Source organism: Pyrgilauda ruficollis, unplaced genomic scaffold (genome assembly GCF_017590135.1).
Source record: "Pyrgilauda ruficollis isolate IOZ18807 unplaced genomic scaffold, ASM1759013v1 scaffold216, whole genome shotgun sequence".
NCBI classification, from domain to species: domain Eukaryota; kingdom Metazoa; phylum Chordata; class Aves; order Passeriformes; family Passeridae; genus Pyrgilauda; species Pyrgilauda ruficollis.
In genome coordinates, this window is record NW_024520984.1 from 357,237 (window position 1) to 383,779 (window position 26,543).

The 26,543-nt window shown below is 52.6% G+C and overlaps 2 protein-coding genes across 2 annotated transcripts; both read left to right on the top strand.

Moving 5' to 3' along the window:
- The first annotated feature begins 10,753 nt into the window (after positions 1 to 10,753).
- LOC121353999 (polymeric immunoglobulin receptor-like) lies at positions 10,754 to 16,676 on the top strand. Its single transcript, XM_041468276.1, has 8 exons — positions 10,754 to 10,867; positions 11,878 to 12,216; positions 12,540 to 12,827; positions 13,490 to 13,816; positions 14,459 to 14,522; positions 15,315 to 15,430; positions 15,738 to 15,787; positions 16,227 to 16,676. The coding sequence occupies exons 1-8, from the start codon at positions 10,825 to 10,827 to the stop codon at positions 16,425 to 16,427; spliced, it is 1,428 nt and encodes a 475-aa protein (XP_041324210.1). The 5' UTR covers positions 10,754 to 10,824; the 3' UTR covers positions 16,428 to 16,676.
- A 1,659-nt stretch (positions 16,677 to 18,335) lies between these two features.
- Positions 18,336 to 22,838, top strand: TREM2 (triggering receptor expressed on myeloid cells 2). Its single transcript, XM_041468277.1, is given in 6 exon segments — positions 18,336 to 18,494; positions 18,496 to 18,525; positions 18,527 to 18,569; positions 20,804 to 21,145; positions 21,874 to 21,931; positions 22,051 to 22,838. Coding segments are annotated over 6 exon segments (789 nt in total). The 5' UTR covers positions 18,336 to 18,392; the 3' UTR covers positions 22,265 to 22,838.
- The last annotated feature ends 3,705 nt before the right edge of the window (positions 22,839 to 26,543 follow it).

A 26,543-nucleotide genomic window follows, 5' to 3' on the forward strand; every position in this document is an offset into this window, starting at 1 on the left:
CTGCAGGACCCTACACAGTATTTTAACAATTATTTTAAAAAATATTTTTTAATGTCTTTAAAAGCCCCATAAACCAGTGGTGAGCTCCTGTCACCCTGGGAGTTTGCACCAGGAACGAGCCCTTTGTTACATCTGAATTTAATCTCAGGATGGAATTTTATGGCCAGGACATCACCCAGCCTGAAAAGGGAGTTTATAAAGGAAATCTGAATTATAAGGCCATGAATGGCCGCACTTTAATCACCCATTAAAGCCACCAGTCCCTCCCAGCAAAGGGTGCTGAGCCACTGGGCAGGTGGAAGGATCCTCACTGCCCTCAGAGATCTTGGGATCAGGCCCAGATTTTCTAAGGATTTCAAATATTTTATATCCTTTCAATCCTTATTCAGCCAGCTATTTTAAAATATGCTAAATATCTGCCGTTTCCTAATCCCAAATTCCAAATTTTGCCTGGGTGTAACTGTTGTGCCAACTGGTACTGGATGAGCTCCTTGAAGAGGCTCTTCCTTGAATTTGGGATGGGATTTTCCTGTGATTTTGGTGACACTTTGATTCCTTTAAAACACTCGTCCCCTTTTGTTCCAGCCCACACTGACACTGCAGTGTGGGGATTTTAATTGTGGGGATTAACAAAAAAAACCCAAACTTTTCCAGTTATTTGGGGTTTCATTTTCATTTTCTCAGGAAGAAAAGACAGAAAAAAAAAATAAAGAGAAAATGGAAGGTTGAAAATGATTGGGTTTCGGGGGAAAATATATTTTTGGCATTGAAATGAGGAAAAGCACCAGGGTTAGGGAAAAAAAACTGAACTGAGCTCTGAAACTTTACCTTCCTTTAATTATCCAGGTGACATTTCAGACATTTAGTCTGATTTTTTTTTTCATCTGCATATTGAAAACACCCTTTTAAAAACACTTAAAAAAAAAAAAAACAGCTTCTCCTGAACATTTATTTAGCAAAAAGTAAATCTTATAAAAATTCAATTGCAAAGTAGTTAAGGTATTCGAATTTATACATATATATATATATATATGTATGGGTTTGGTTTTTTTTAAGGAAAGAAGAATCCCAAGAAAGAAAGTATTTGATGGCTAATAATCTCATTTCAATATAATAGGACCTTTCTTTTGCAAAGAGCAAGACAGGTTAAAAGATATAATTATGACTTTGCAAACTCTCCCAAGTGCTACGAGATCATCTGACAGTTCTGATCCCGGGCTCAGCTCTCAGAGGGGAAAAGTCTTTGTCTAGTTCGAGAGTTAAAGAGACAGGATCCCTATTCCACCCTCTGCCTACATTGCAATTTAACTGTCAAAAAAATCCAAGCTGCAAAATTGTCTTATTCCAACACAGCCAAGGAAAGAGAGAGAGGTTTGAGACTGACCTGTCAAACGCACCCTCTTTAAAAATGTATAATATATTTTAAACATTTTTTTCCAGAGGTACTTAAAGGTTAAAGATGTGCCAAAGAAGGAGGATGGATTTTTTTTTTTCTTCTCCCCCTTTTCGCTAAAGCTTTTTAAAACAATTAAAACCAAAAAAAAAAAAAAAAAAAAAAAAAAAAAAAAGGAGAGGGAGAAAAAAAATTCGAAATTAGGGATCATCAGTGTAAAAAATCCCCTGAAGATCAAAAGGAACACATTAGAATCACATTAATTCTGATTTAAAAAAAAAAAAAAAAAAAAAAAAAGAGAATAAATCCCTTCTTTCAATGGGAAGAGAAACTTGGAGGACATTTAAATGGTGTTTCCATTGTCAGGATGTGCAGGAAGGTGGAGCAGAGTGTCAGGCAGAGATGGAGCCACGGGCAGAGCTGGAGCCTGGTGACACTCCAGGATATTCCTGGGCTTTTTAAAGCTTGGCTTTTTTCGTGTTTCAAAACAGGGAAAGAAGGAGAGGAAAATATTTTTCCCAAGTAACCAAACAAAAGGAGCCATTTCCATGGGGGGGGTTTCCAAGGAGCCACAAACAAACAATTCCCAGTCATTTTTTGACCAAATATAGATGGCAAACGGGCAGCTGGACATGGCCAGAGGCTCGTCCGTGGTGCCACCACCCGGGCACGTGGCCGTGTCCCCACACACCCCCTGCCACTCCACAGGGACACAGGGGCTGGGAGCAAAGCCTGGGAGCTGCAGGAATGCCAGGCTGGGGTCTGGGAGTACAGGATTTGTGGAATCACAGGATGGGTTGGGTTGGGGAAATTCAAAAAAATCATTTTATCGACCCCCTGCCATGGGCAGGGACACTTCCACCATCCTATGCTGCTCCAAGTCCTGTCCAACCTGGCCTTGGGAACTTCCAGGGATGCAGGGGCAGCCACAGCTTCCATGGACAACCTGTGCCAGGGCCTTACTGTAAAAAAACTCCCATTATTCATCCTGCTGCAAGTCAGGAGCCAGACCCCCACAGACCAGGAGTGGATTCCCAGGGGACTGTGATTTCCCACCCGACAGAAACCAGGTGGGAGCGTGTTCAGGGCCATTATCCACCTCCATCCCAGCCCAGCTCACTGGGAGCTGGAACTGGGATCTCTCAGCCCAGCAGAGCATTTGGAGTCTTCATCTGCTGCTTGTCCAAGGAGCCAGGTGGGTTTTCCTCCCTCCTAAACTGGGATCTGCTTCTTCCCAGCCACGCCTTGATGGATGGGTGACAGATTGGTGGCTTTGGGACAAAAGGCTTGTGAAATGACATCTCTCCCTGTCCCACCTGGCATTGGAGGTTATTCCCACAATGGTTCCTCTCCCAGGCACCAAACCCACCAGGAAAAAATGGGAATCTCATCCAGGCTGTCAGCTGATCCTTCCAACAAAGGTTGCCAGGGATGGCACCTGTGTGAAAGTCACAAGCTAAAATCTAGTTAGGACTGAGAGCCAAAGGACAAAACCTTGGGGATTTTCCCAAATTATTGAAGATCAAATAGTCCCAATCCAGCAGCACCTGCAGATTTGTATCACCTGCACAGGAGCTGCACAGCTGGGCTGATGTTTCAGGCTTTAAAGTGCTTGGAAACAGCCCCTGATTTCCTTGGATTTATACAAACACCAAGGCCGTGGGCACACCCAGTAAATCCACCCTGAATGGTATCAGCACAATCCAAGATAACCTGGCACCAGGCTGATAAGGGACAGGAAAATCAACCCGCCCCTGTGCCAAATCCCTGCCTTTCCAGCCCTCCTCATCCTGGGTTTCCATGTGGGTGGGGAAATCGAGGAGTTTTGCAGCAGCAGAAATGTCAGATATGGGAGCTTGGGAACAGGGGGAAGTTGTGTGCTTATCTTCAATATTTAATAGATATCAACCTCTGCTGAGCGGGGGGTGACCAAACTGAAAAAAAACCCAAAAAACCCAGGGATGGGGACCTCCTTAAAGCATCCTGGCAAATGGATTTGTCCCTCATGCCACACTGGGAAGTGTCACAGCCCTGATTGCCTGGGACCCGCAGGGTGACCGGGCTTTTGGGATTGCTCACTGAGAATGAAATCCAAACTGGACTCCTGCCCCAGGAATGCTGCCAGATTCCTGCTCTGAAAGGAATGATAAACCTTTGGGATGCTGCTTCTCTGACTGTGCAGGAGCAGGGGTGAGTCTGGGAGCTCCTCATTAAATGGCTCCAGTCCTTTTTTCCTTTCCATCAGAGGGGTCTTCCCTGAGGAGCTGGCCCAGGACCCAGCAGTGAGACCAAGGCCTGCTCCTGATGGGTCACCCCAAGGGCTCCCAGGAGCTCTTCCTTTCATGGATGTTTTCCCAAGGAGACAACAAAGCCTTTCCCATCCTTTGCATCCCAAATTCTCCTCGGTTTGCCTCAGCTTTCCAGGGATGAGGTGGTGAGGGGGCTTTCCCTGGTGTAACCAGGAGCAGGATCTGGGTCTCCTTGGAAAAATCCTTGTGCCATAGCCTAATTCCTTGTGGAAAGCTGCCAGGATTCTGTCACAGGTGAACCCAAACTCATCTGCTTTGTACAGCTTCCTCTTAATCCAACCCATTTTCCAGCTCATCTTGCCTTGTTTGGGATGGGTTTGGAAGGATTTGTCCCTCTCTGCCAGGGACAGGCTGGCTGTGACAGCACCATGAGGGCTGCAGGTGTCAGGAGGGAATTCCAGCAGTGAAAATCATGGATGTAGCTCCGAGGAGACAGGGACTGTGGGGAGGTGACCCTGTGAGTGTCACCTGGTGAGAGGGCAGCGTGTGAACAGCGTGTGACAAAGGGGACACAGTGATTCCAGGAACACCCATCCAAAGGGGAAAGGGAATCAGCAGGAGAAACCCCTGAGGAGAAATCTCAGATAAACACATCCATGTGTGGATTTATCCTGTGAAAATGGCTGATCCAAACCATGGGTAGCACCAGCAGCTTTGCCAGGCTTTTCTCAGGAGGGGAATTCTGCAGGGGTGTGAGGCTGGTGGTGCCAGTGCCACCCTGTCCTGGGTGTCCCCAACACCGAGTGGAGCTGCCCCAGGCTGGGCAGGGCTCTGGCACCGTCCCTGTCCCCAGCCAGGCCCCCCTCGGTGCTCGGCTCTGGTTTGGTGTGATTGATTTTGTAATTGCTCATTTAATTGAACAGTTACAGCAACACTACCAGGGAAAGGTTCCAGGGCTGGGAGGGGAGGTGGGAGGGTGTGGGGGTGGAAGGGGAATTGGAGCTGGGGAAAGAGCAAAATGGGTTTTTCCCTGTTTCTCAAGATGCAAACAGAGGGAAGAGGCAGGGGATGAGTTCCCTTCAGCAGGAACGGAGGAGGAGGAGAGCCGAAAACAATAAATTACCAGGAGGAGAAGAAGAAAAATGAGAAGTGGGTTGAAAAGTGTGGCAGGGCCAGAGGGTCCCAGGGACTGCTCAGCCTCCAACTGACATCGGCTTCCTGAGGGCTGGGAGTGCTGGGATGAGGAAAATGGGCCACCGAGAAGGAAAGAGGGGAAGCTGGGAGAGCTGGGAGGGGGAACGAGCAGGGCAAGGTGGGAAAAGATCTCCGTAAAACGTGCAGAAGCAACATGGGGAGGAGGGGAAGGGCATCCCTGAGTCAGAGGAGCTGCAGGGAGAGGAGTGGGGAAGGAGAACAGGTGAGCTCAGGAAGGGCTGTGCTGCAGAGGGACTTCTGACAGGGAAAGGGACAATGGGACAGTGGCACAGAGGGCAGGGTCACTGGGATGTTGGGAAGGAATTGTTCCCTGTGAGGGTGGGCACAGAATTCCCAGAGCAGCTGTGGCTGCCTCATTCCTGGAAATGTCCAAGGCCAGGCTGGGCAGGGTTTGGAGCGCCCTGGGATGGTGGAAGTGTCTCTGCCTCGGCAGGGGGTGGCACTGGATGATCTTTAAGGTCCCCCCAACCCAAACCATTCCCCGATTCCATGTTATCCCACGGCGTGCCCAGCTGTGGGGCGGGCACAGCGAGCTCTGAGCTCAGTGCCAGCACTGCCAGCACAAACCATTCCACAATTCCATGATTCCATGTGTTATCCCATGGCGTGCCCAGCTGTGGGGCGGGCACAGCGAGCTCTGAGCTCAGTGCCAGCACTGCCAGCCCCTGGCTGGGGTGAGTGTGAGCCAGGAGCTGGCTGGGAGCGTGTCAGGAAAAGGACAGGAGAATCCAGACGGGGTCAGGGGGGAAGGTGCACGCAGAGGCCACGGTGCAGCTCCACGGCGAAGCAGCTCAGGTTTCAGGAGAGCCTGGAGCCGGGGCTGCAGGGGGACAGGAGGTGGGCTCTGCATTCCCTGGCAGGCAGCACAAGGCAGGTTTAAAGAATATCCTTCCATTTAGGAATTTGTTTATTATTCTTAACTAAGCAACTCAGACAGGCAGCACCGCATCCACGCTGGCTCCCCAGGAAGGCAGGGAAGGGAGGGACAGGAAGGCACATTTCCAGACTGGGGGCAAAGGGATTTGTGCCCTGCTGGGCCAGGGAAGGGGGCAAAACGCTTTGCCAGCTCTTTAGGAGAAGTGTGGAAGAGACTCAGCTTTGGGATGTGAGAGGAGCCGGGGTGGGGTCCAGCTGAGTGCCCAACAGGATCAGAGCTGAGCTGCTGTCCCCAAACCCAGCAGCACCTTTGGGGTGGCTGCTCCTCTGACACTTCAGACCTTGAGACTTTCATCTGAAATTCCTCAGACCCTGGAGCAGAGACTGAGAAGTGTTTTCTAGGGAGGAGGGAGAAGCGATCTCTCTTCTGTTAAAATCCTAAAATCCACTCATTCTGTGAGGAATCACAAGGCACCAGGACATGCATGGTCATAGAAATCCCCCTCACCTGGCAGGTGTGTCCATACTGGGGGCTCAGGGCACATCTCCCAGCTCTGCATTTTGAATTTCTGGACCTTCTGGAGTGCCTTCAGCTGCTGCAGTGATGGCCAAGAACACAGCCCAGGCCAGGTTGGACATTTCTCCTCATGAGGGTGGTGAGGCCTTGGCACAGGGTGCCCAGAGCAGCTGGGGCTACCTCATCCCTGGGAGTGTCCAAGGCCAGCCTGGAGCAGCCTGGCATGGTGGGAGTTTTCCCTGCCCATGGCACGGGGTGGAAGTGGAAAAGCTGTGTTTGTTTTTCAGCCCAAATCTTCCAATATCCCTGACCCTGCTGTGCAGGGTGTTGTGGATTTGGGTGCTGGACACCCACCCTGGCGAGGAGAGGACAGCCTGCCCTCCCCCAGCACCCTGCATGCTGGAAATGAGGGTGAGGAAGGTCATTCAGGATAAATCAAGGAGGGAAGTGCAGTGGGAGCCTGTGGATGCCAGCGGTGGGAGGTGGTGGGGGAGGAATGGCTGGTGAGAGCGGGAATGCCACACGTGGGGGAGCAGAAAATCCCAGGAATGGAAGCAGGGAAACGGTGGCAGCCAGAGCAGGAGGCAGGAAAGGTCCCTCATCCTGGCCATAAGCAGGGCTGGGTGTTAACTCCTGGGATTATCCTGCCCCAGAGGCAGGAGAGCTCCACACCTCTGACAGGAAACCCTGCGCTGCAAACTCGCTGCTGCTCGGCGCAGAATGTCTCACTCCTGGTAGAAATTCATTCCCCATCCCTGGAACATTCCCGGGAGCAGAGCAGCAGGCGGGGGCTCCCACCTGTGCCCCCCAGCAGGGAGCAGAGAGCTGCCTGTCATCCCCTGCCAGCCCTCAGCCCGCCTTTCACCACCTCCCCTGCCACCTCTCCCCTCTCTCCTCCCTTTTGCTCCCATTCTCCACTTTCCTTTCATCCTTTTCCTTTCCTCTTGCAGCGTCTCTCCCATCTCCAGGCCTCCCAAACTCATCTCACCTGTGCCCCACCAGCAGAGCTCAGCACTTGTGGCTCAGGCCGAGCCTCCAAAAGCCTCTCAGTGGTCAGTCCTCCCCCAGCACTCTCTGGACAGAGTCTCCCTCTCCCCCTGCTCCCTTCCCCCTCCTCTTTCTCTCCCTCCCATAATATTTTCCATATGAAGAAGCCTTCCTGAAGCCTCACACTGCCCTCTTGGCGAGTCTTAGGCGGGTTAGAGGAGACCCTGGGAGCCTTTAATCCTCTCTCTCTCTCTCTCTCTTGCTTTCATCCTCAGCCACAGCTGGACGCCCCATTGATGTGGAACAGACCAAACACCAGGCCCCTCACTAAGCTGCTGCTGCTGTGGGGCCTCTTCTCCTCCAGAGCCCTCAGCCCGTGTCCAGCAGCCCCTCCACACCCAGCCTGGGGGTCCCAGCTTGCCCCAGCCCTGCTCCCCTCTCACTGCCTCTGCTCCTCCCTGAGCCACCTTTTAATTCTGAGAGTGTCCCTGTTCTCCCTCATCCCAGGATTTCCTTTCCCAGGGTTGTTCGGGATCGATTCCCCCAAGCCCCTGCAGAGCTGGGTGAGGGTGAGGGCTGCTCTGTGTCGGTGTAACTCGTGGTTATGTCCCAGGGAGGGTCTGCTGGGCTCCCCCAGCTGAGCACTCAGGTGTCCAGTCCGCAGTCAGCTCGGAGTTTTGGGGAGAAGCGTTTTTTAAAGCCCACTGCAGGTGAGGCAGGAATATCTCTGAATTGTGGAATGGTTTGGGTTGGAAGGGGTGTGAAAGATCACCCAGTGCCACAGACACTGTGTGACAGGGGCTGTGGCCCCCTGGAACCCTGGGAGTGTCCCAGGCCAGGCTGGACAGGGCTTGGAGCCACCTGGGCTGAGGGAGGGGTCCCTGGCATGGCAGGATGGCACTGGGGGCTGTGGCAGGGGTCCCGGGGTGGCACTGGGGGTGGCACTGGGGGCTTGGTGCTTTCCCAGGGTGGCACTGGGGGCTCGGTGCGGTCCCAGTGTGGCATTGTGGGCTGTGGTAGGGGTCCCAGGGTGGCACTGGGGGCTCTGCAGTCCCAGGGTGGCACTGGGGGCTCAGTGCTGTCCTAGGGTGGCACCGGGGGCTCGCTGCTGTCCCAGGGTGGCACTGGGGGTAGCACCGGGGTCGCTGCTGTCCCAGGGTGGCACTGGGGGTGGCACTGGGGGCTCGGTGCTGTCCCAGGGTGGCACTAGGGGCTGTGTCAGGGGTCCCAGAGTGGCACTTGGGGTGGCACCGGGGGTCGCTACTGTCCCAGGGTGGCACTGGGAGTGGCACTGGCGGGTCGCTGCTGTCCCAGGGTGGCACCGGGGGTGGCACCGGGGGCTCGCTGCTGTCCCAGGGTGGCACCGGGGGTGGCACCGGGGGTCGCTGCTGTCCCAGGGTGGCACTGGGGGCTGTGTCAGGGGTCCCAGGGTGGCACTGGGGGTGGCACCGGGGGTGGCACCGGGGGTCCCTGCTGTCCCCGGCCCGGGGCGCTCTCGGGCTCATTCCTGAGCCTCCCCCGCCCCCTGGCGGCCGCGCTCCGCCACTGCAGACCCCTCTGCTCCAAAACCCCCCAAAAAAACCCCAAAAACCCCCAAATCCCCGATATTTTCAGGAAAGTCTAACCCAGAGGAGCTTCCGTGGGTGTGACAGCAACCAGAGTCAACCAGCTGCAATCAGCTGCAGTTCCAGGGTTTCCAGGAGGCAGCAGAAAGGGGATGGCTCCACTCCAAAGGAGCTTTGGGGAATCCAAGAAGACAGTCAGGGAAGAGGTGGATTGACAACAGAGTTCAGAGAAAGGGGGAGAAAATGGTCCGAGTTGTCAGGAGAACAGCTGAGGAGGGAAAAATCCAAATATTTGGGATGCAACCATCTGGAGTCAGTCTGGAAGGGAAGGACTGAGGGGAGGAATGGAGAATGGGAATGATCTGATCTCCGAGGTCACAGTGGGTACAGAGGCATTCAAGTGGAGCAAGGCATCAAAGAGCAGGGAGAGGCAGAGCTGGGGGGAGTGTTCAGATGGGGCTGGTGCCTCACTGGAACAGGAAAATGCTGCAACCCCAACTGCTTAAAGAGATCTTTAGAAATGCCATGGACAGGCCTGATCCTGCTGTGTCACTGGGCTGGATGAAGTGACCTCCTGAGATAACATTCATCTTCTTCCCTGTGATTCTAGAGTTAAAATCATATCGATCCTCTGTCAGAGATGCAGCAAAAGACCCAACTTCATGACATTCCTGCTGCTCCAAGATGCCAGGCCCTGGATGGACATCTCCCCACGACCTGTCCTGCCCCACAGAGCCTCTGCCCTCGGGCAGGACCTCCATGGATGCACCAAACACCATGGGAAGGGCTGAAGAACAGCTCTTGGCTCCGTTTGGAGGCAACCAGTTGCAGCAACTGAACTAATTGCAGACTCCTGGGATTTGTTCACGGGAGCCCGAGCGCGTTCCCCCTTCTCGTTACCGAGCATCAAGTGCCTGATGAGAGAGGGATTTGGGGACAAGACAATGCAGAGATATCTAGCACAAAATGATTAGCCAGAATGTATTGTTAATAAGCTGCTTATTCACATAATTGGAAATTCTTTGCAGCCGGGGTGTCAGTGGAGTCTGCGTGTGCTGCTCTGCTGGAGCGGGGCAGGTGCCGGCCCAGGGGACGCCGTGCTGGCACAGCAGCTCCCTGCTCTGCTCCCTGCTCCTCCTTCAAGGGCAGGGAAGGACACAGGGAGGTGATAGGGAGGCAGAAAGGCTCAGCCAAGCCCTGCTGATGAGGGATACAATTCCCAGTGTGGAAGCACGGCGTGTCTGGGAGCAGGGCACAGCACAGGCTTTCTCCAGCATCCTCACAGCATGCAGAGAGAGAAAGGCCAGCTTGGCCTCGAGGCAGACCTGATCCTTCTCCTGCTTCCCAAAGCAGCTGTCGGGGACAGAACCAGGTGTGGAAGATCATGAGGGAGCCCCCGGAGCTGGGGCAGCTGCCACCAAAGGGGGCTGTGGTTGAGGGATGCACACACAGCGGCTCCAGGACTCACCTGGAGGGTTGCACAGGAGCCCTGGCTTTGTGTGGGTTTGTAGGAGGCAGAGTTCCTCAGAGAGGCTGAGGGAAAGGAGGGAAAGAAGCCATTCCCCATTGCCTCTGTTAGCCCTGGCTGAGCCCAGGCCTGCAAAGCACCTGGGTGCAGAATCAGCTACAGGGAATTCATGTGACACCAAAACCTGGAACATTTCTCTGCTACCAGCCAGGGATGAAGAGGAGCCAGGTGGATCGACCTCACCACAGGCTGGGGGGACAGGAGGGTGACAAAACAGATGCCAGCAGCCAGGCGAGAGCAGCAACAGCCTTTGGCTCCAGGACAGGCCGTGCTCTGGGCTCAGGCACTTCCCCAAAAGCACCCTGACATTGCTGTCATATTAATTTTGTAACAAAACATGGGGAGGTGTTTCCGCTTGTGGCAAGAGTGAGAACTCGGCACTTCTCCCCCCAGCTGTGTCACTGCCAGGCAGGAGAGGCCGAGGGCACCCACGCTGGCACAGGACACGCTGGGCAGCCCCCAGTGATGCCCCTTCCCTGGGCCTGAGCGTGGCCATGGAGCTGAGAGCCCTGTTCCTGCTGCCACTCTGCTTCCCAGGTAGGAGAAGAGCTCGGGGTGTCCCTGGGGACAGGGAGAACCTTCCCCACTTCCTGCTGCCCCGGGAGCTCCTCCATCACCAGCTGGGCTCTGAGCTGGGCAGTGCTGCAGGGCTGGCAGGGAAGGGCAGCCCCAGTTCTCTGGCACCTCCAGGTTTCCAGGATGATCCGTGCTGGGAGCACAGAGCCTCTCCCAGCCAGCCTTTCCCACCTTTCCCTGCTCAGCTCCTGTGAGGGCAGTCCTGGGTCAGGGCAGTGCCCAGGGCAGTGCCAGTCCCTCAGCAGCCCTGCAGAGAGCACAGAGCTCCCAGCACGTGGCACCCAGAGGCAGCACAGCCTCACAGCCAGGAGCCCTGGCATGGCTGGGCATGTGGCAGGGGAGAGCTGCTTCCCTGCCCTGGCTGCTTCCCTCTGCTCCTCCCCAGCATCCCAAACAGAGCCCCTGGCCCCGGGTGGCGTGGGCAGGGCATGGTCCCCGTCTGCCTGCAGGGAGGAGCAGGGACAAGGGGACAGCTGCAGACACTGTGCCACACGTGGCTTGAAGGGCCAGCTCCTCGAGCACCCTGTGGGCTTTAATCCCCAGCTCAAATCTCAACGCTGCCCTTCCCATTTCCAAGCAGGTGAATTCAGCATGGGGAAGGGATTTTGGGTTTTTGAAGTTCTTCCCACCACCAGTGTCCACGGGAGAAGGCTGGAGGCAGAGTTTCCCTGTGTGCCCCGAGGGGCTGTGGGCAGCTCTGCACCTTCACAGAAAGGGTGATGGGGCATTGGAAAAGGCTGCCCAGGGAGCTGGTGGAGTCACCATCCCTGCAGGTGTTCAAGAACAGACTGGATGTGGCACTGAGTGCCATGCTCTGGGTGACAGGCTGGTGTTAGGACATGGGCTGGGCTTGGTGATCTCAAAGGTCTTTTCCAACCTTGTTGATTCTGTGATTCTGTCGTGCTGTAATTCTGTGGTTCTGCGGTTCTGTGATCAGCTCCCCACTCCCTCACCACATCTGATCCTTCCAGGTCTCCAAAGCCAAACCCCAGAAGTCCAGAGACGACGGGAAGGGGACACTCTGTACATCCAGTGTCCTTATGCACCGTGGACTACTGACCAGCAGATAAAATATTGGTGCCTCCCCCGGGGAAATGGAGGATGCCAAGAAGTCCTGCACACATACCTTGAAGACAGCATACGATCCAGTGATGAGAGAATTAAAATAAAGGATAACAGAACTAGTAAGACTGTTTCTGTCACCATGGCTGACCTCAAGGTAGAGAACTCAGGCACATATTTCTGTGCTATTTACAGCTCTTACAATAACTATCCACGGCTAAAGACGATCTCACTGATTGTTTTCAGGGGTGAGTACCTGTACCCCACCCAAAGCCAAGCCTTGTCAGGAAGCAGCATCACTCCTTCCCCTCCTCTGCCCCCTCTCCCCCACAGCTGAGCAGCTTCCCCTGGTCCCCCCAGCCCCCTCCCCAGCCTCGCTCCCTGCTTTCCCTCCCACAGGGAGAGAAGGAGCCCCACAGACCTGCCTGGTCCTGCTGGCTCCCAGCTCCTGCCCCACCTCCCCCTGCCCTGAGGAGCTCTCCCGAGAGAGAGTTGCCCCAGGACATGGTCTGTCCCAGGTGCCCCTGTGCCCAGCACTGACTGGGCAGTGCCCACCTTTGGTGTTTCACAGAGCTGCTCAGGTGGGAGCTGGACACCCTGACAGTGCAGTGCCCAGTGGGGTATGGCATGGCCTGGTGCCGAGGGCAGACTGACTGCACAGGCCCAGCGAGGAGACAAACATCTTCAAAACAGAGTGAAACGAAATCCCTGCAAGACAGAGTGACAATGCAGTATAATGGTCAAGGGGCTCTCGTTGTCACCATGAAGAACCTGAAGAACCAGGACTCTGGTGTGTACTGGTGTGCACTGAGCTCTGGGCACACCCGGAAAATGGAGATCGTGCTCTCTGTGTTCAAGAGTGAGTACCTGCCGTGTTCTCTGTGTCCAAGGGTGGGATTTTACTGCACTCAGTGTCCAAGAGTGAGTTCCTACTGCACTCTCGCTGCCCAGGAGTGAGCCCCTCCTGGCAGCCAGGTGTGGGTGTGGGCAGGTCTCAGCCCAGGTGACACCCATCTCTCCCTGCAGCACGCACAGTGCCAGCTGATCCCTGGCACCTTCGAGCCAAAGCTCAAGCCTGGCCTTTCATGCTCTGTCTGCTCCCAGCAGAGGCTCAGGGGATGTTCCTGTGGGTCCCCCAGATGGGGATGCCCATCCCAAGTGCTTCCCACAGGGCCAGACATGTGGCTGCAGCACTGCTTCCCACTGGGTGCTGCTGGGACCCTGCTCCATGCCAGGCATTGCTCTTGCTCTGACCCCACAGCCACCAACCCTCCCAGACCCTATGGGCTGAGTGTCCCACTCTGAGGGAACCAGAGGAGGGGGACAGGACCCCCACATTTATGACATTTCTGCATGGGGAATCTGGGTGCAGTCCCCTTCTGCTTAGGGGAGGTGGATGTGCAGGTGGAGGTGGATGGGTGGAGGTGGAGGCAGCTCCAGGATATTGCAGTGCTGGGGAGGGGGTGCCCCACTGTGGGATCCCACTTTGGGGTGTCAGCACACATCCTGGGTGTTTTGCAGGGACCCAGAAGCTCCCAGCCAAGGAGTCAGGCAATGTCACTGTCCAGTGTCACTACAAGATCGCAGACTACCAGGCTGTCAGCAAAGCCTGGTGCAAAATCAAGGAGGGGAAAATGTGCAACGTGCTGGTGACCACCAGATCAGAGTCCCCAGCAGGAAACAGCACGGCTCGGGGGGGTGTCAGGATCCAGGATGACACCCAGCAGGGCATTGTCACCGTCACCATGGAGCAGCTGCAGGTGCAGGACTCGGGCGTGTACTGGTGCGCGCTCCAGGACGGCTCCGATCTGCTCCGCATGGAGGAGGTCACGCTCAGCGTTTCCAAGGGTGGGTATGGATCTGTCAGGACACGTTTGTGGATTCCAGACTCCCTGCCCTGCTCTCTCCTGTACTGCCCAGCTCACCCCACATCCCACCTTGCCTGTTTGCCTGCCCAAACCCTACAGCTTTGGATCTCCTCGTGGCCACCACCCTGTGGAACAGCAGCGGGGATGGGAGCAGAACCACATCAGTGCTGTGCTGCTCCTCCTTAACCTGGGAGCAGCTCCAGCTGTGCTGAGAGGGGGTTCTGTCACTCAGTGTTTGATATCAGTTCTTTAGAGTGACTTTATAGCCCCTTTAGAGTGATTCATCCTTTGGCTTTCAAAGACCTTCCATTGGGTTGTCAAGGGAACAACTTTAGACTCGGATTTTACAGATCTGTGACTTGTGGGGTCTCTGTCAGACAATGTTTTAATGGTGAGGGAAGGCACTGAAGGCCCTGGTCATGGCAGAGCAGCACCAGGCTGCAGTCTGGCTCTTGCAGCACTAAGAACAAGCAGTGCAGATGATGAGAGGGGACACTGGGATCTCTGGACAAACTCAGGGGATCAGGGCCCTGGCCATGGGAGCAGCAGGGGCAGGGGTTTCACTGCTGAATGCAGAGCAGCCCCACCGTGACCATTCCTCTCCTCACGTCTGTGATTGCAGCGTTGCCTCCGGGAGGTTTTCCAGACTCTGAAAGGCGAAGTCAAGAAATTCTTTTGGGTGACAGGTAAGGCCTAAGAATCTCTGAGCCTGAGCACTCACAAGTTACTCATGTTGTATACCTGGGGCACGCAGGCCCTGGGCACTCTGCCTCCTACCTGCAGAGGAATTGGGTATGACAGGATCCTCACCAAAGGTGGCCTCTCCTCCTCCAGCTCCTGCCCTAACCCTAATTCCAAATGAAGAGACAGATTGGTGAAATCATGTCACAGCCTTCTGCAGGAGCCTCTCTGCTTCTTTATCTTCTCACTTCTGCACTTCACATGAACAGAACCCTCAGATTCTGCCCCTCAGCCTGGACTTTGCTCCCTCCTGTCTGAGTATTTAACAATGGGATGTCCTTGGCTGCTGTTATTCCATTTACCAGTTAAATGTGAAGGATTTTTCTCCCTTTGTACATCTGCTGTCATCAATGCTACAGCAGCACCTAAGAGCAGAATCATCCCTGCTCCAGAGAGCCTGGAATTGTGCTTGGAGCTCTGAACAGTGGCTTGTTCCTAAAGCCTGGAGAATGGCTTAGGAAAAGCTCAGAAGATACAGCCAAGCAGAAAAATCAAGAATCAGGAAGCAGGGAAGGTCCCCAGTGCCTCTTTTTCCCTTCTGAATCAGCAGGGACTTGCCCAGTCCTCCTAGATGGAGGACCCTGCAGGATCTGCAGGAGCTCTTGCAGAAGAACCAGACCCTCCTTCCAAGTGCTTGAACTGAGCACATAAAACCTGTCCCTGTCCCTCTTTTAGTCCCTGTTTGGTGATGGGCTGTTGAACCATCCCAGGCTGGTAACTGCCTTCCTCTCCTCCAGCTGCAGTGGGAACACCTTCCTCATCCTGTCCGTGGTGCTGCTCATCCTGCTGCTCCTGGCCCTCCTCACCTCCATAGCCCTGGCTGTCAGGTACTCCAGGCTCCTGCTGAGAACAGGTACGTGGAGCTGGGGTTGTCCCAGGCAGGGCCTTCCCTCCCTGCACCCCAGCTGAGATCAGTGCTCTGAGAAGGTCAGGCTGGCAAGGCAGGCTCCTCAGAACAAATCAAACCCAGGTTCCTCCAGAGCCTGCACAGGGGTGCAAACACCTTAGAGGAGGAGTAAAGAGAGCAAAGTGTTCCCCAGGCCCAGGGCAGAGGCACATCCCATCTCTGGGCAGTGCCACAGCCCTCCCAAACCTCCTCAGGCAGAGCTTTTCACGGATTTCTCCACATCTAAACTCTCTGATTTTGCCTCATTCTAAAGGTACCAGAGAAGCAGAGGACACCAGTGACAGAGCAGAGGGCACAGCACAGGTAAGGAAAATGAAACATTTCCCAAACCCCTGACCAACAGTCTGGGAGGAACTGTCAGACCCAGCTGGTGAGGAGCTTGGAGCTCAGTTTGGTTATAAACAGGAGGGAAATGGTATTTAATGGCAGCAGAGAGAGGAATATTCCTAGCTGGAGACAGAGGGGGGTAATTAATGCAAGGAAACTCCGGTAGGAACAAACCCAGTGGAGCAAATTCTAGTAACCCTTGAGAAGGGACTCAAGGAGTAGCAAGCAGGGTCAGAGCATGAGGCTCCACCTGTATCCAGGAGAGGTGGTGAAGAAGAGAGTTCTCTGTTCCTTCATCTCTGTCATGACCAGAGGTAAATTTTGATACATTTTCTCCTTTCCTTGTGGGAAAATCTCAGCAGCTGTGGCCTGGCACTGACTCATGCTAACAAGTGTTTTCCCTTTCTTTTCCCAGCCTGGCAGCACTGGGAGGAGGGAAAGTTCCCAGGATGACAGCAAAGGGCCAGCATACATCAACCTGGATGTGCAATCCCACCCCAACCCCGAGGATTCTCTTTACTGCAACGTGGAACTGAGTCAGGCTCCCAGGAACCCCCAGCATGTGGAATATGCCGTCATTGCCTTCAGCCAGTCCCCAAGGACCGGCAGGGAATGAAGCCCAGAATCCCAAACAAGCCAGAAATGGGAGGAAGGAACTGGAATACAGAGTGGGAATGAGGAGTAGGAGGTGTGTGTGGTGTTGCCTGAGCATTTTCAGCCCTCCCTCCTTTTTTAGGGCCAGGCAGATGTTTTGTCACACTCATGGCAGATTGTCTCGGGTCAGGCAGAGCTGTGGGGGAATTCCACAGATCTCCTGTACATCTGCTTTTCCAATTCCATTAAAGTGCAGAATCTTGGAGAGGCAGGTGTGGAGGCCTGGCCTTGTGAAAAGGAGAAGTGTGGACATGGCTGGGTGGGATATCCCAGCTGTGTCCTGGTACAAACCCTGCCCCAATCCCAAGAATTCAGCTACTATGGCCAAGCAAACTCATTCCAGTGCTGCACTCAAACCTCGCTGTGACTGGGTTCATTGTCATGGGCTGGGGATGTGAGTGCTGGATTCTAAGAATAAGCAGAACCAGCTCCTGCACTTCCCAGTCTCTGCTGGAAACGCTCCAAATGACACATTTTATTTAGCAGTCATGTGGGGAGCAACATGAAATGAGTTTATGGGGCTCAGTTCCATTTCTGCAGGAGCTCTGGCTCCTGATTTCCCTGCCCCAAGCCCTGCTGGAGGTGAACAGACCAAAGGGGCCTGAACCAGCCCTCATTCCCAGGCCAGTCACATCCAACAGGCTTCTCTTGCCAGGGCTGCAGCAGGGAGGCTGATGGAAATTTTTCAAGATTTTCAGAGTTGACCTGACAGAAAGAAAAAGAAAATGGTTCTGGAAATGGTTCATTCAGCCCAACATTCCCCTAACAATTTGATCTTCGTGCAGTTGCACTGGGTCAGGCTGTGGAAGAGTAGTAGCAAAAAACAGTGGAGTGGAAGAGAGGCATTTTTTGGGAAGATTCTTGAAGAGAATCCAGATTTGTGCTCACTGGAACGAGAAAGAACAAAGCTGCAATCAGTCACCTGACAAAGAATTTCTTGTCACTGTGAGGAACCATTTTCTTACCCACTAACTTGAGGAAAGGCACATTTAGGAATGGCCAGGCCTGCAGGTTTAGCACCACACCAGTTTCAAAGCCAGGGTCTATTTGTACTTTCATGGAAGATCTCCAAGTAAATAAATCACCTCAAAAATTAAAAACCAGCAGCCTACCCCCATCAGTCTGCTGATATTCTGGGGGGTCTGTGGCTGCATCCCTGAGCCCCTCCAGCACTGTGGCATTGGCTGCTCAGAATCCCCAGCAGAGATCCTGTGCCCTTTGTGCCAGGTACAGAACACAGGTGGGTGCTGGGCTTCTTTAAAGCACCCACAGCTTCTCCCAGAGCAGTGTCCCTGCCCTGCTCTGTGTGGTTGGGTTTCAGACAAGGATGTTCCATGCACAGGCTCTTCTTTCTCCTGGAAACGCAGGGGATGATGTCCTTGTCCTCCTCCACCCTCAGGATGCTGTCAGAGCTACCAGGACAGCCTCCCTTTCAGCTTTCCAGAAATTCCCCCCATGCACAGCTCCTGTAAATAATTTATCATGATTTGTCACCCTTGTGCTTGGAGTGCCAGCAAAAGGGAATGGCTTTCCACTACCACAGGGATATTGGGAAGGAATTCTTCCCTGGGACGGTGGGCAGGCCCTGGCACAGGGTGCCCAGAGAAGTTATGGCTGCCTCTGGATCTCTGAAAGTGTCCAAGGCCAGTTTGGACAGGGCTTGGAGCAGCCTGGGGTAGTGAAAGGTGTCCCTGCCCATGGCAGGGGTGGAGCTGGGTGAGCTTTGAGGTCCCTCCAACCCAAACCATTCTGTGATTCCATGATTCCATGAAATCCTGCTCCAGTGGGAGCAGACACCCAGCCTGTGGCTTCAGGCCACCACGTGCTGCTCCCTTCCAGGCTGCCTGAGCTGTGGCTGGGACTGGGCAGTGCTGATGCCTGGATTTTCAGCCCACGAGGGCAGTGCCTGTCCCTGGAGAATTGCTCAATGTGCAGGATGAAAAAGATGCCAAGTTCCTGTGCTCCTTCCTTCCGGCACAGCAAGGAGTGGGAGAGGAGCTGCCCATGGGCTGAGCTGGCTCTCTCCTCTCCAGCTCCTCTCCTGCTCCTTCTCTTCTCAGCCCCATGGAGAAGCTCCTGCACCTCACCTTGGTCTTCCTGTCAGGTAAGAACCACACGTGGCTTTGGGCTCAGGTAAAGGGGGAAGGATTGGGGCAAAGCTTTGTCTCTGTCTGAAGGCTCCATCTCAGAGTTTTCCCTTTTTTTAGCAAAGGGTCACCCATCAAAGGGTGATCCCAGTGCTCCCAGATTTCCTCACAGGAGTCATTTAGAGTGAGAACAGGAACCACTGATGAGGGAAGTCCTGTGTGCAATGTGAAATTGCAAAATCCTGGGTTGTTTGCATTAGCAAATGGGATTTACATAGATGCAAATGATCACAGGTGGTGCTCAGGGGCAGGGAAATAAAACCCAGTGAAGGGCACAGCTCTGAAATCCCAGACACCTGGGTTTCCTAGCTTGGAAAGGAATGTCCAGCTGAAATGAGAACCGAGGTACAGGGCCCAGCTGGGGCTCTCTGCAGCGCTTTGGGGAGTCCAGACCCTCAGCAGTGCAGGGAAAGGCAACAGACTCAGGCTGTGGGAGCACTGGAACCTGTCCCAAAAATTGGGATGAGTTTGGGAAAAGTTCACTGCACTTTGCCCAGTGGCACCCAGGAAGAGAGGAGGAACACCAACAGTTTATGATCTGTCAGCAAAATTGGTTGAAAAGAGAATAACACAACATTTTCCAGAGGGACATCAGGGAATCTTTCAGTGATTCTGTTTGAGAGATGTTTTGCAGTGCTGTTGGAATTCTGGGATGGAAGGGGCAGAGCTGGAGGAAGGAAGGGGAAATGGGAGAAGCAGTTAAAGAGTTTTGGAGGGATTGAACAGGACTGGACTGGATATTCCATGAGGTAAACTCTGACTGGAACAACCAAGGGGAGCAACACATCAGGATAAAGCCCTGTAGGTGTTGGATTGCAGAGGACAGATCCATTTTAGGTCTTCTTCAAGTCAAGCTGAAAGAACTTCATGGTTTTTCGTTTACAATTCACTTAGGATTGTTGAAATTATTGTAAGAAGTGTTATTAAAAGGCTCAGCCAGCACAAAGTCCTCACAAGAATCTATTTTAAAATTTACTTTTGTTTTATCGTTACTTATGGTCTCACAGAAGCATTTTCCTGTGACTTTTTTTTCACTAGAAATAGAGATTTCCACAAATACCACACTGCACTTCTCTCTGGAAGTATTAATAGCTCAGACTGTCCCCTCTGCCTGTCACAAAGAGGAATGGAAATTAGAAATGAGGAACCAAGACAATAAAAAAAAAAAAAAAAAGTCAAGCAAAGACCAGTTGTCAACATGGTTAAAATTAGTAAGATATTAAAAGATAGGGTAGAAAAAAAAGTTAAACTGGATTTGATAACTGGGATTCAGAAGGAACCAGTGAGTAGGATACTGGTTTGGAGCTGTCACTGGGACAAATTCCAGAATATTTGAGCCAAGATCTGAGTACAGTGGGTTGGTCATGGTGAAAGTGGACAGGTGACATCCTACAGGTGACAGCCCTGAGGGTGACAGCCTCATAAGTGACAGTCCTACAGTTGACAGCCCCATAGGTGACATGGGTGAGAGTCCTATAGGTGTCAGCCCTGTGGGTGACAACTCTACAGGTGACATCTCTATGGGTGAGAGACCTATAGGTGTCAGCCCTGTGGGTGACAACTCTACAGGTGGCATCTCTATGGGTGAGAGATCTATAGGTGTCAGCCCTGTGGGTGACAACTCTACAGGTGACATCTCTATGGGTGAGAGACCTATAGGTGTCAGCCCTGTGGGTGACAACTCTACAGGTGACATCTCTATGGGTGAGAGACCTATAGGTGTCAGCCCTGTGGGTGACAACTCTACAGGTGGCATCTCTATGGGTGAGAGATCTATAGGTGTCAGCCCTGTGGGTGACAACTCTACAGGTGACATCTCTATGGGTGAGAGACCTATAGGTGTCAGCCCTGTGGGTGACAACTCTACAGGTGGCATCTCTATGGGTGAGAGACCTATAGGTGTCAGCCCTGTGGGTGACAACTCTACAGGTGACATCTCTATGGGTGAGAGACCTATAGGTGTCAGCCCTGTGGGTGACAGCTCTACAGGTGACATCCCTATGGGTGAGAGACCTAGAGGTTTCATCCCTATGGGTGACAACTCTACAGGTGACATCCCTATGGGTGACAGTCCTACAGGTGACAGCCCTACATCACTAGACGATGAAAATTATGTTCAGCATTCCCACAATGAGGGATAGACATGGAAGAACCTTGTCTCACCCCTCCCTCTGTCCCTCTGTCCTCGTAGCATCCTGTGCTGCAGAGAACGTCACCGTGGTGGCCGCCATGGAGGGGGACACCATTTCTGTCAACTGCTCCTACGACCCGCGGCAGTGGTGGCGGGAGAAGAGCTGGTGCAGGCAGCTGGACCAGAGCCGGTGCCAGCACGTGGTGGGCGCCCCGCCCGCGTGGCTGCCCTTCCCCGGGAACAGGAGGGGCACCACCTCCATCAGGGACAACGCCCGCGCCGGGCTCCTGACCGTCACCATGAGGCGCCTGCGCAAGGAGGACGCGGGGCTGTACCAGTGCAGAACGGATTTCCTGGGCCAAACAAAGAGCCTGAGGATGGTGCAGGTGGAAGTGCTGGCAGGTACCTCCTGGGGCTAAGAGTTTGGAGGGTTCCTTCTGGAATTTCACACGTCCCTACTGGAATTTCACGGGTTCCTACTGGAATTTCATGGGTTCCTATTGGAATTTCATGGGTTCCTATTGGAATTTCACAGGTTCCTGTTGGAATTTCACGGGTTCCTGTTGGAATTTCACAGGTTCCTGTTGGAATTTCACGGGTTCCTATTGGAATTTCATGGGTTCCTGCTGGAATTTCACAGGTTCCTATTGGAATTTCATGGGTTCCTACTGGAATTTCACAGGTTCCTATTGGAATTTCACAGGTTCCTACTGGAATTTCATGGGCTCCTTCTGGAATTTCATAGGTTCCTACTGGAATGTCATGGGTTCCTATTGGAATTTCACAGGTTACTACTGGAATTTCATTGGTTCTTATTGGAATTTCACAGGTTCCTACTGGAATTTCATTGGTTCCTATTGGAATTTCACGGGTTCCTATTGGAATTTCATGGGTGTCTGCAGCTGCCAAGGGTCCACTTGAGTCAATATCTATTTTTGTCTTGCTCTAAGGAGGTCCTGTGTTTCACTGCCTCTTTTTATTCCTGATTTACAGGAGTGTGATGTCACTGTTAGAGGGTATCTAACACGTCACCTCTTTATTGCTCCCAGTGCCCTGTCTCACCTGGGTTACCTGCCCAGCTGAACATCCCCCAAAAACGTCTGCAGACTAAACTGTTGTGTTTCCATCAGCAGCTGACCTGGTGACCCACATGCCAGAGGAGCCCAGAGCTGTGCAGAGCATCTCCAGGTGAGCCCAAAACTCCTCGTGCTGAGATCTCTAATCTTCCTAGGACTAAGGCAACACTACAAGAGATTTTTTCAAGGTTGGACCATCCCCTTGATGGTTGCGTTTCTGGTTCCCCACAGGTCCCCTCCTGATGTGGATTTCACTGTTTTCTACATCCTGGCTGGATTCCTGGTGGCCAAGTTCATGGTGGCTGTGCTGGTCGGTGCTGTTGCCCACAGCAGGAAGAAGAGGAAGAGAGGGCAGAACCCAAGCCTGGGTGAGCAGCAGGTGCTCCCACTCCCTGCTGACCTTGGACATGACGGAATCGGCCTCTCCTGGGAGAGTTCTGCGTGAGCCAATCCAAAGGGAATCCATGGAAAAGGCAAATTAGGGTTTGCCACCAGTCATAAGAAAAGGATCACTACTAAACACAGATCTGGAAGAACCTGTCACTCTGGAGAGGGAATGTCCCCATCTTTGTCACCTCTTCCCCTTGGCACCTCATCCCCAGGCAGTTATTCCAGACATCATTCCCAGGACCATTCCATCACAGTCTGAACTGACACCCATCAACTTCCTGTCACCTCAGGTGACAGATTCTGCTTTTCCAAGGTGAGGAAGAGCAGCTCCCAAAAGCTGCTTTGGACAGTGGGGATGCTTGGAAAAATCCCTGTGGAAAGGCGTGAGGAACTGCAGGACACACCAGGAAAGGGATGTGGTCTCTTTGCATCTCTGAGCCAGCTTCTTCTCTCTGAAGGGACTTTGTGAGCACAGGAGCTGTCTCTGTTGCTCTCCCTGTGTTTTCTCTCCCATGTGGTGGTTGTTCATCCCTCCCCACTGAGCTGCCCTCAGCTCTCCCAGGCTCCAAACCCATGGGCACTCACATTTCTTTTTCCCTGCAAAACTAAATAAAATCCAGCTGATTCTCTGGCTTGGTGTGGATTCCTGCAGGACACCAGGTGACAGTCGTGTCCCAGAGCAGAGGTGATGCTTGGAACACCCTGGAGTGTTTAGAAAGTCCAGGAGCACTCAGAGCCAGCGGGACAGGCTGGAACATCCAGAGCCAGCTCTGTGCAGGAACAGCAGCTCAGAGTTCAACCTCTCATTGCTCACAGAAGCAATGATTGAAATTTGCTTATTTTAATTACACTTTTGGGTTCCCTTTTTTAGAGTAGTTCTGTGTTTTGTCCAGAAATTGAAATTCATGGTGGGACATCTGACAACCTTTGTCCTTCCGAGGTCTTTCCCTTCCACCACTGTGAGGTTCTCAATCTTAAATCAGCAATTTTTGGGGAAGAAAATCTGTGTTTGTTGCTCTGTCCTGGTCTAGACAGTGACTTGCTGTATCTGCATCCACAGAGGGGAATTTGCCATCTGAAATAAAAATATCCCCAAAGAAATAAAAAGAAATTAATCAATAACTTACTGATTGCCATCAAAAACAATGAATGTAATTTGGGAGGATTGTATTAATCAAAACCAAATGGCTTTGGGGCAGAAATGTTTCTGGGGCTTGTTCTGTCCTTCCCTTCCCCGGTCCCCTCTGTGCTGATGTTGGCTCTGTTCCTGTGCTGGGTGACCTGGACACTCCATGGGGGTTGTTTTTTCCTGTCTTCCCCCCCGATGAATCACAAGTCGAGGTTCATCAGAACTTTTGGGGCTGTTTGCAAAAAAAAACAAAAAAAGGAACTCCGTGTCCCTCAGTGCTCCCATCCTGTGAGAGCCAACAGGAAACTCCAACGCTGTGTTTGGTGCAAAATGCTGTCCCAAATTTCAGGTAACTCTGATCAAAATCTCATTAAAGCTCACATTCCCTTTCACCACACATCCCCTCTGCTCTTCCCCAATTTCATGAGACAAGGAGGAAATATTTGCAGCTGTAGATGAACCGAGGCTGATATCCAGAAGCCAAAACCACTTCACTTAAAACCACCCAGCTCGGTTTGCACCCAGCTGCTGAGGGTGGTGATGGAGTGAGGGAAAAGAAAGACCTGGAAGCACAATTCCCCTGGAAAATAACTGCACTTTTCTAACAGCACAGCACCTTGGTGGGCAAACCCAGAGGAAAGCTGTGGTGCATTTGCTTTTCCAAATTACTCTCTTTTTAAATAGCAGGGAGCTATAAACCCAAATACAGGAAACTGCTTGTGTCTGTCAGCAGCTGATACAGCAGCACGGCCAGGCCACGTGAGCTCCTTCCTCTGGACATAAATATTCACGAAAAAATTATTAATTACTGCCTGTTCTGATGAGATTCAGCAAGATGGTAAAAATCTGCTTTATTTTAAACCTATGAGATTTTTCCTGGGCTTCAGAGAGACAAGTAATGCATTTGACATGTTCTAATAAACAAGGGGCTTCTTGGAAAATATTTGTCTACTTTATAGTATCAATTGTCATCAGCTTGAGCTCCTGGGGTGGAATTTACACTCCAATGCATTGATTTGTTTTACAAAGAAATAACTCTGTATTTCCATGTTTGTTGTTTATTAACACACACCTGTCCTCCAGGATAAATCTAGCTTGACTTTATTACAAATTACACCCCTGTTGATCCAACTACAGAATCCTGTTATCACAGTGATATGAGCAAACATCCCTCAGGGATTATGGATAAATCCCCAAATTCAGCTGACTGAGATTTTCCTCTTAATTCCGTGAGCTAGAGACTGAGGATGCTGAACAGGACACAAAAATGGGTTTAATTTTTGGATATCAAGATTGCAGGAAGATTCCAGCCTGGATAATGGGTGGCAGGGGAGGGAAGGGAGGTGGAAAGGCAGGGAATACATCCATGGATTGATAAACTCTGTTCTGTGGGTGATTATGCAGTTCTGAAGGTGAGTGTGAGAGAGAAAAGTAAATTCCGTTTATTGCTTTGATGTGGCTACACAACACAGGGTTTTTTACCATTATATCCAAGATGATTTTATTATTCTACTGGAAATTGTCTGAAAAAAAAAAAGAAAAGCTGGACAATTACATCATAATAGCTAAAGAAACTGATTTCTGACTTCCTCAGCAGGTTTGCGTGATTGTTCTCCTCATTTCCTATCCCAGCTTCCACTCTCTGATCTTACATACTGTCATTTCCTTCTTTTCTTGTTTGTTTGTTTGGGGCTTTTTTTGTGATCATCACTGTATTGACCAATTCTGGAAATAATTCATGACTGCCAATTTGTGCTCTGGGGGTTTTGAGATGTTGAAATGTTGCTGTGGGGTTTGTACCATTAACTATTTCTGATATTGCAGTGAGTGTGCAGCTCCAATCCTGGGAAGAGCAGCGTGCCCAGAGGGATTACAGGAGACTGGGAAATTCGCTCTCTCTTAAAGCTTTCAAAGCCCACCCAATCCTCCTAAGAGGAAAACTCTTTTTTTTTTTTTTTTTTTTGTGCCAAAACACAGAAATAAGCTCATTCTGAGGTCTTCATTCAGCTGAAAAAAGATAATGACAGGATCCCTGGGAGTTGGGGATGAGGAGGAATCACCTTCCTGGGAGGTAACCTGGAATATAAAGGGATTAAATCTTGGAAAGAAGGGCAGCTGGGCACATGGAGTGGTACAGATACAGATTCCATCACCACTTCCATGGACACTCCTGGCGCTCCAGCACAGCTTTCAGGTGACTTCAGGGATAATTACAGAACACAATGAATCCTGCAGGAGGTAATGGCACATCTCCATGAGTGCTGTGCCCGCAGCTCTGCCAGGACATGGAGCCGCTGCCAGGCACATTTCCCATCCCCTTCCAGGCTGGAATGGTGGCACAGCCTCTTCCTGCCCAGCACGTGTGTGCCTCACACCTGAGGGACACACGGAGCAACACGGGCCAGCTCAAAGCCAGCCTTCCTCCCAGTTTTGGGGTTTTTTTTCTTCCTTTCTTCCTCTTGTCTTCCATTCCCAGCTCTGAGGGCCCCCTCAGGCCCGGGGCAGAGCCCTCTCCCCTCACGCCGCCATCTTGAGGCGCCGCCTCATCCCTTGGACAGAATCAGCCCAGGATGGAGGGTCCCACTCCCAGAGAACCCCCCACACTTGGAGCAGCTCTGAGGGGACAGCCCTGTGTCCCTCAGCCCCCTCAGCACCCACAGCCCGGCCCTGGGCCCACAGGAGCAGCACCCATGGGCAGCGATATGGTGGATGGGGCTGAGGGGTGCCAAAATGGCCGTGCTGGGCCCATGAGGCAGAGGCTGAGGGCAGCGGCTGTCCAGCCATGCTGGGTGAGGGCAGGGGGTGAGGGCAGGGCCTGCCTGGCCTCTTTTGGTGTATGGGGGTGCAGGGGTTTTGTTTGGCCACACCAGGGCAGGGCAGGGCTGTCCAGCCATCCCTGGGTGAGGACAGAGGGACAGGGCAGGGCTGTCCAGCCATCCCTGGGTGAGGACAGAGGGACAGGGCAGGGCTGTCCAGCCATCCCCAGGTCAGGGCAGGGGCTATCCAGCCACTTTTGGGTCAGGACAGGGCTGTCCGGCCATCCCCAGGTCAGGGCAGGGGCTATCCAGCCACTTTTGGGTCAGGGCAGGAGCTGTCCAGCCATCCCCAGGTCAGGACAGGCCTGTCCAGCCACCACAGGTGAGGGCCAGAGCTGCCCGGCCATCCTGGGTCAGGGCACAGGGTCATCAGGACAGGGGTGTCCGGC

Excerpts from the sequence above, each read along its gene's own strand:
- LOC121353999 (XM_041468276.1), top strand. The coding sequence starts at position 10,825 with ATGGAGCTGAGAGCCCTGTTCCTGCTGCCACTCTGCTTCCCAG. Across the intron at positions 12,217-12,539 it reads CTCACTGATTGTTTTCAGGG|AGCTGCTCAGGTGGGAGCTG; the intron begins GTGAGTACCTGT and ends GGTGTTTCACAG. Across the intron at positions 15,788-16,226 it reads GAGCAGAGGGCACAGCACAG|CCTGGCAGCACTGGGAGGAG; the intron begins GTAAGGAAAATG and ends TTCTTTTCCCAG.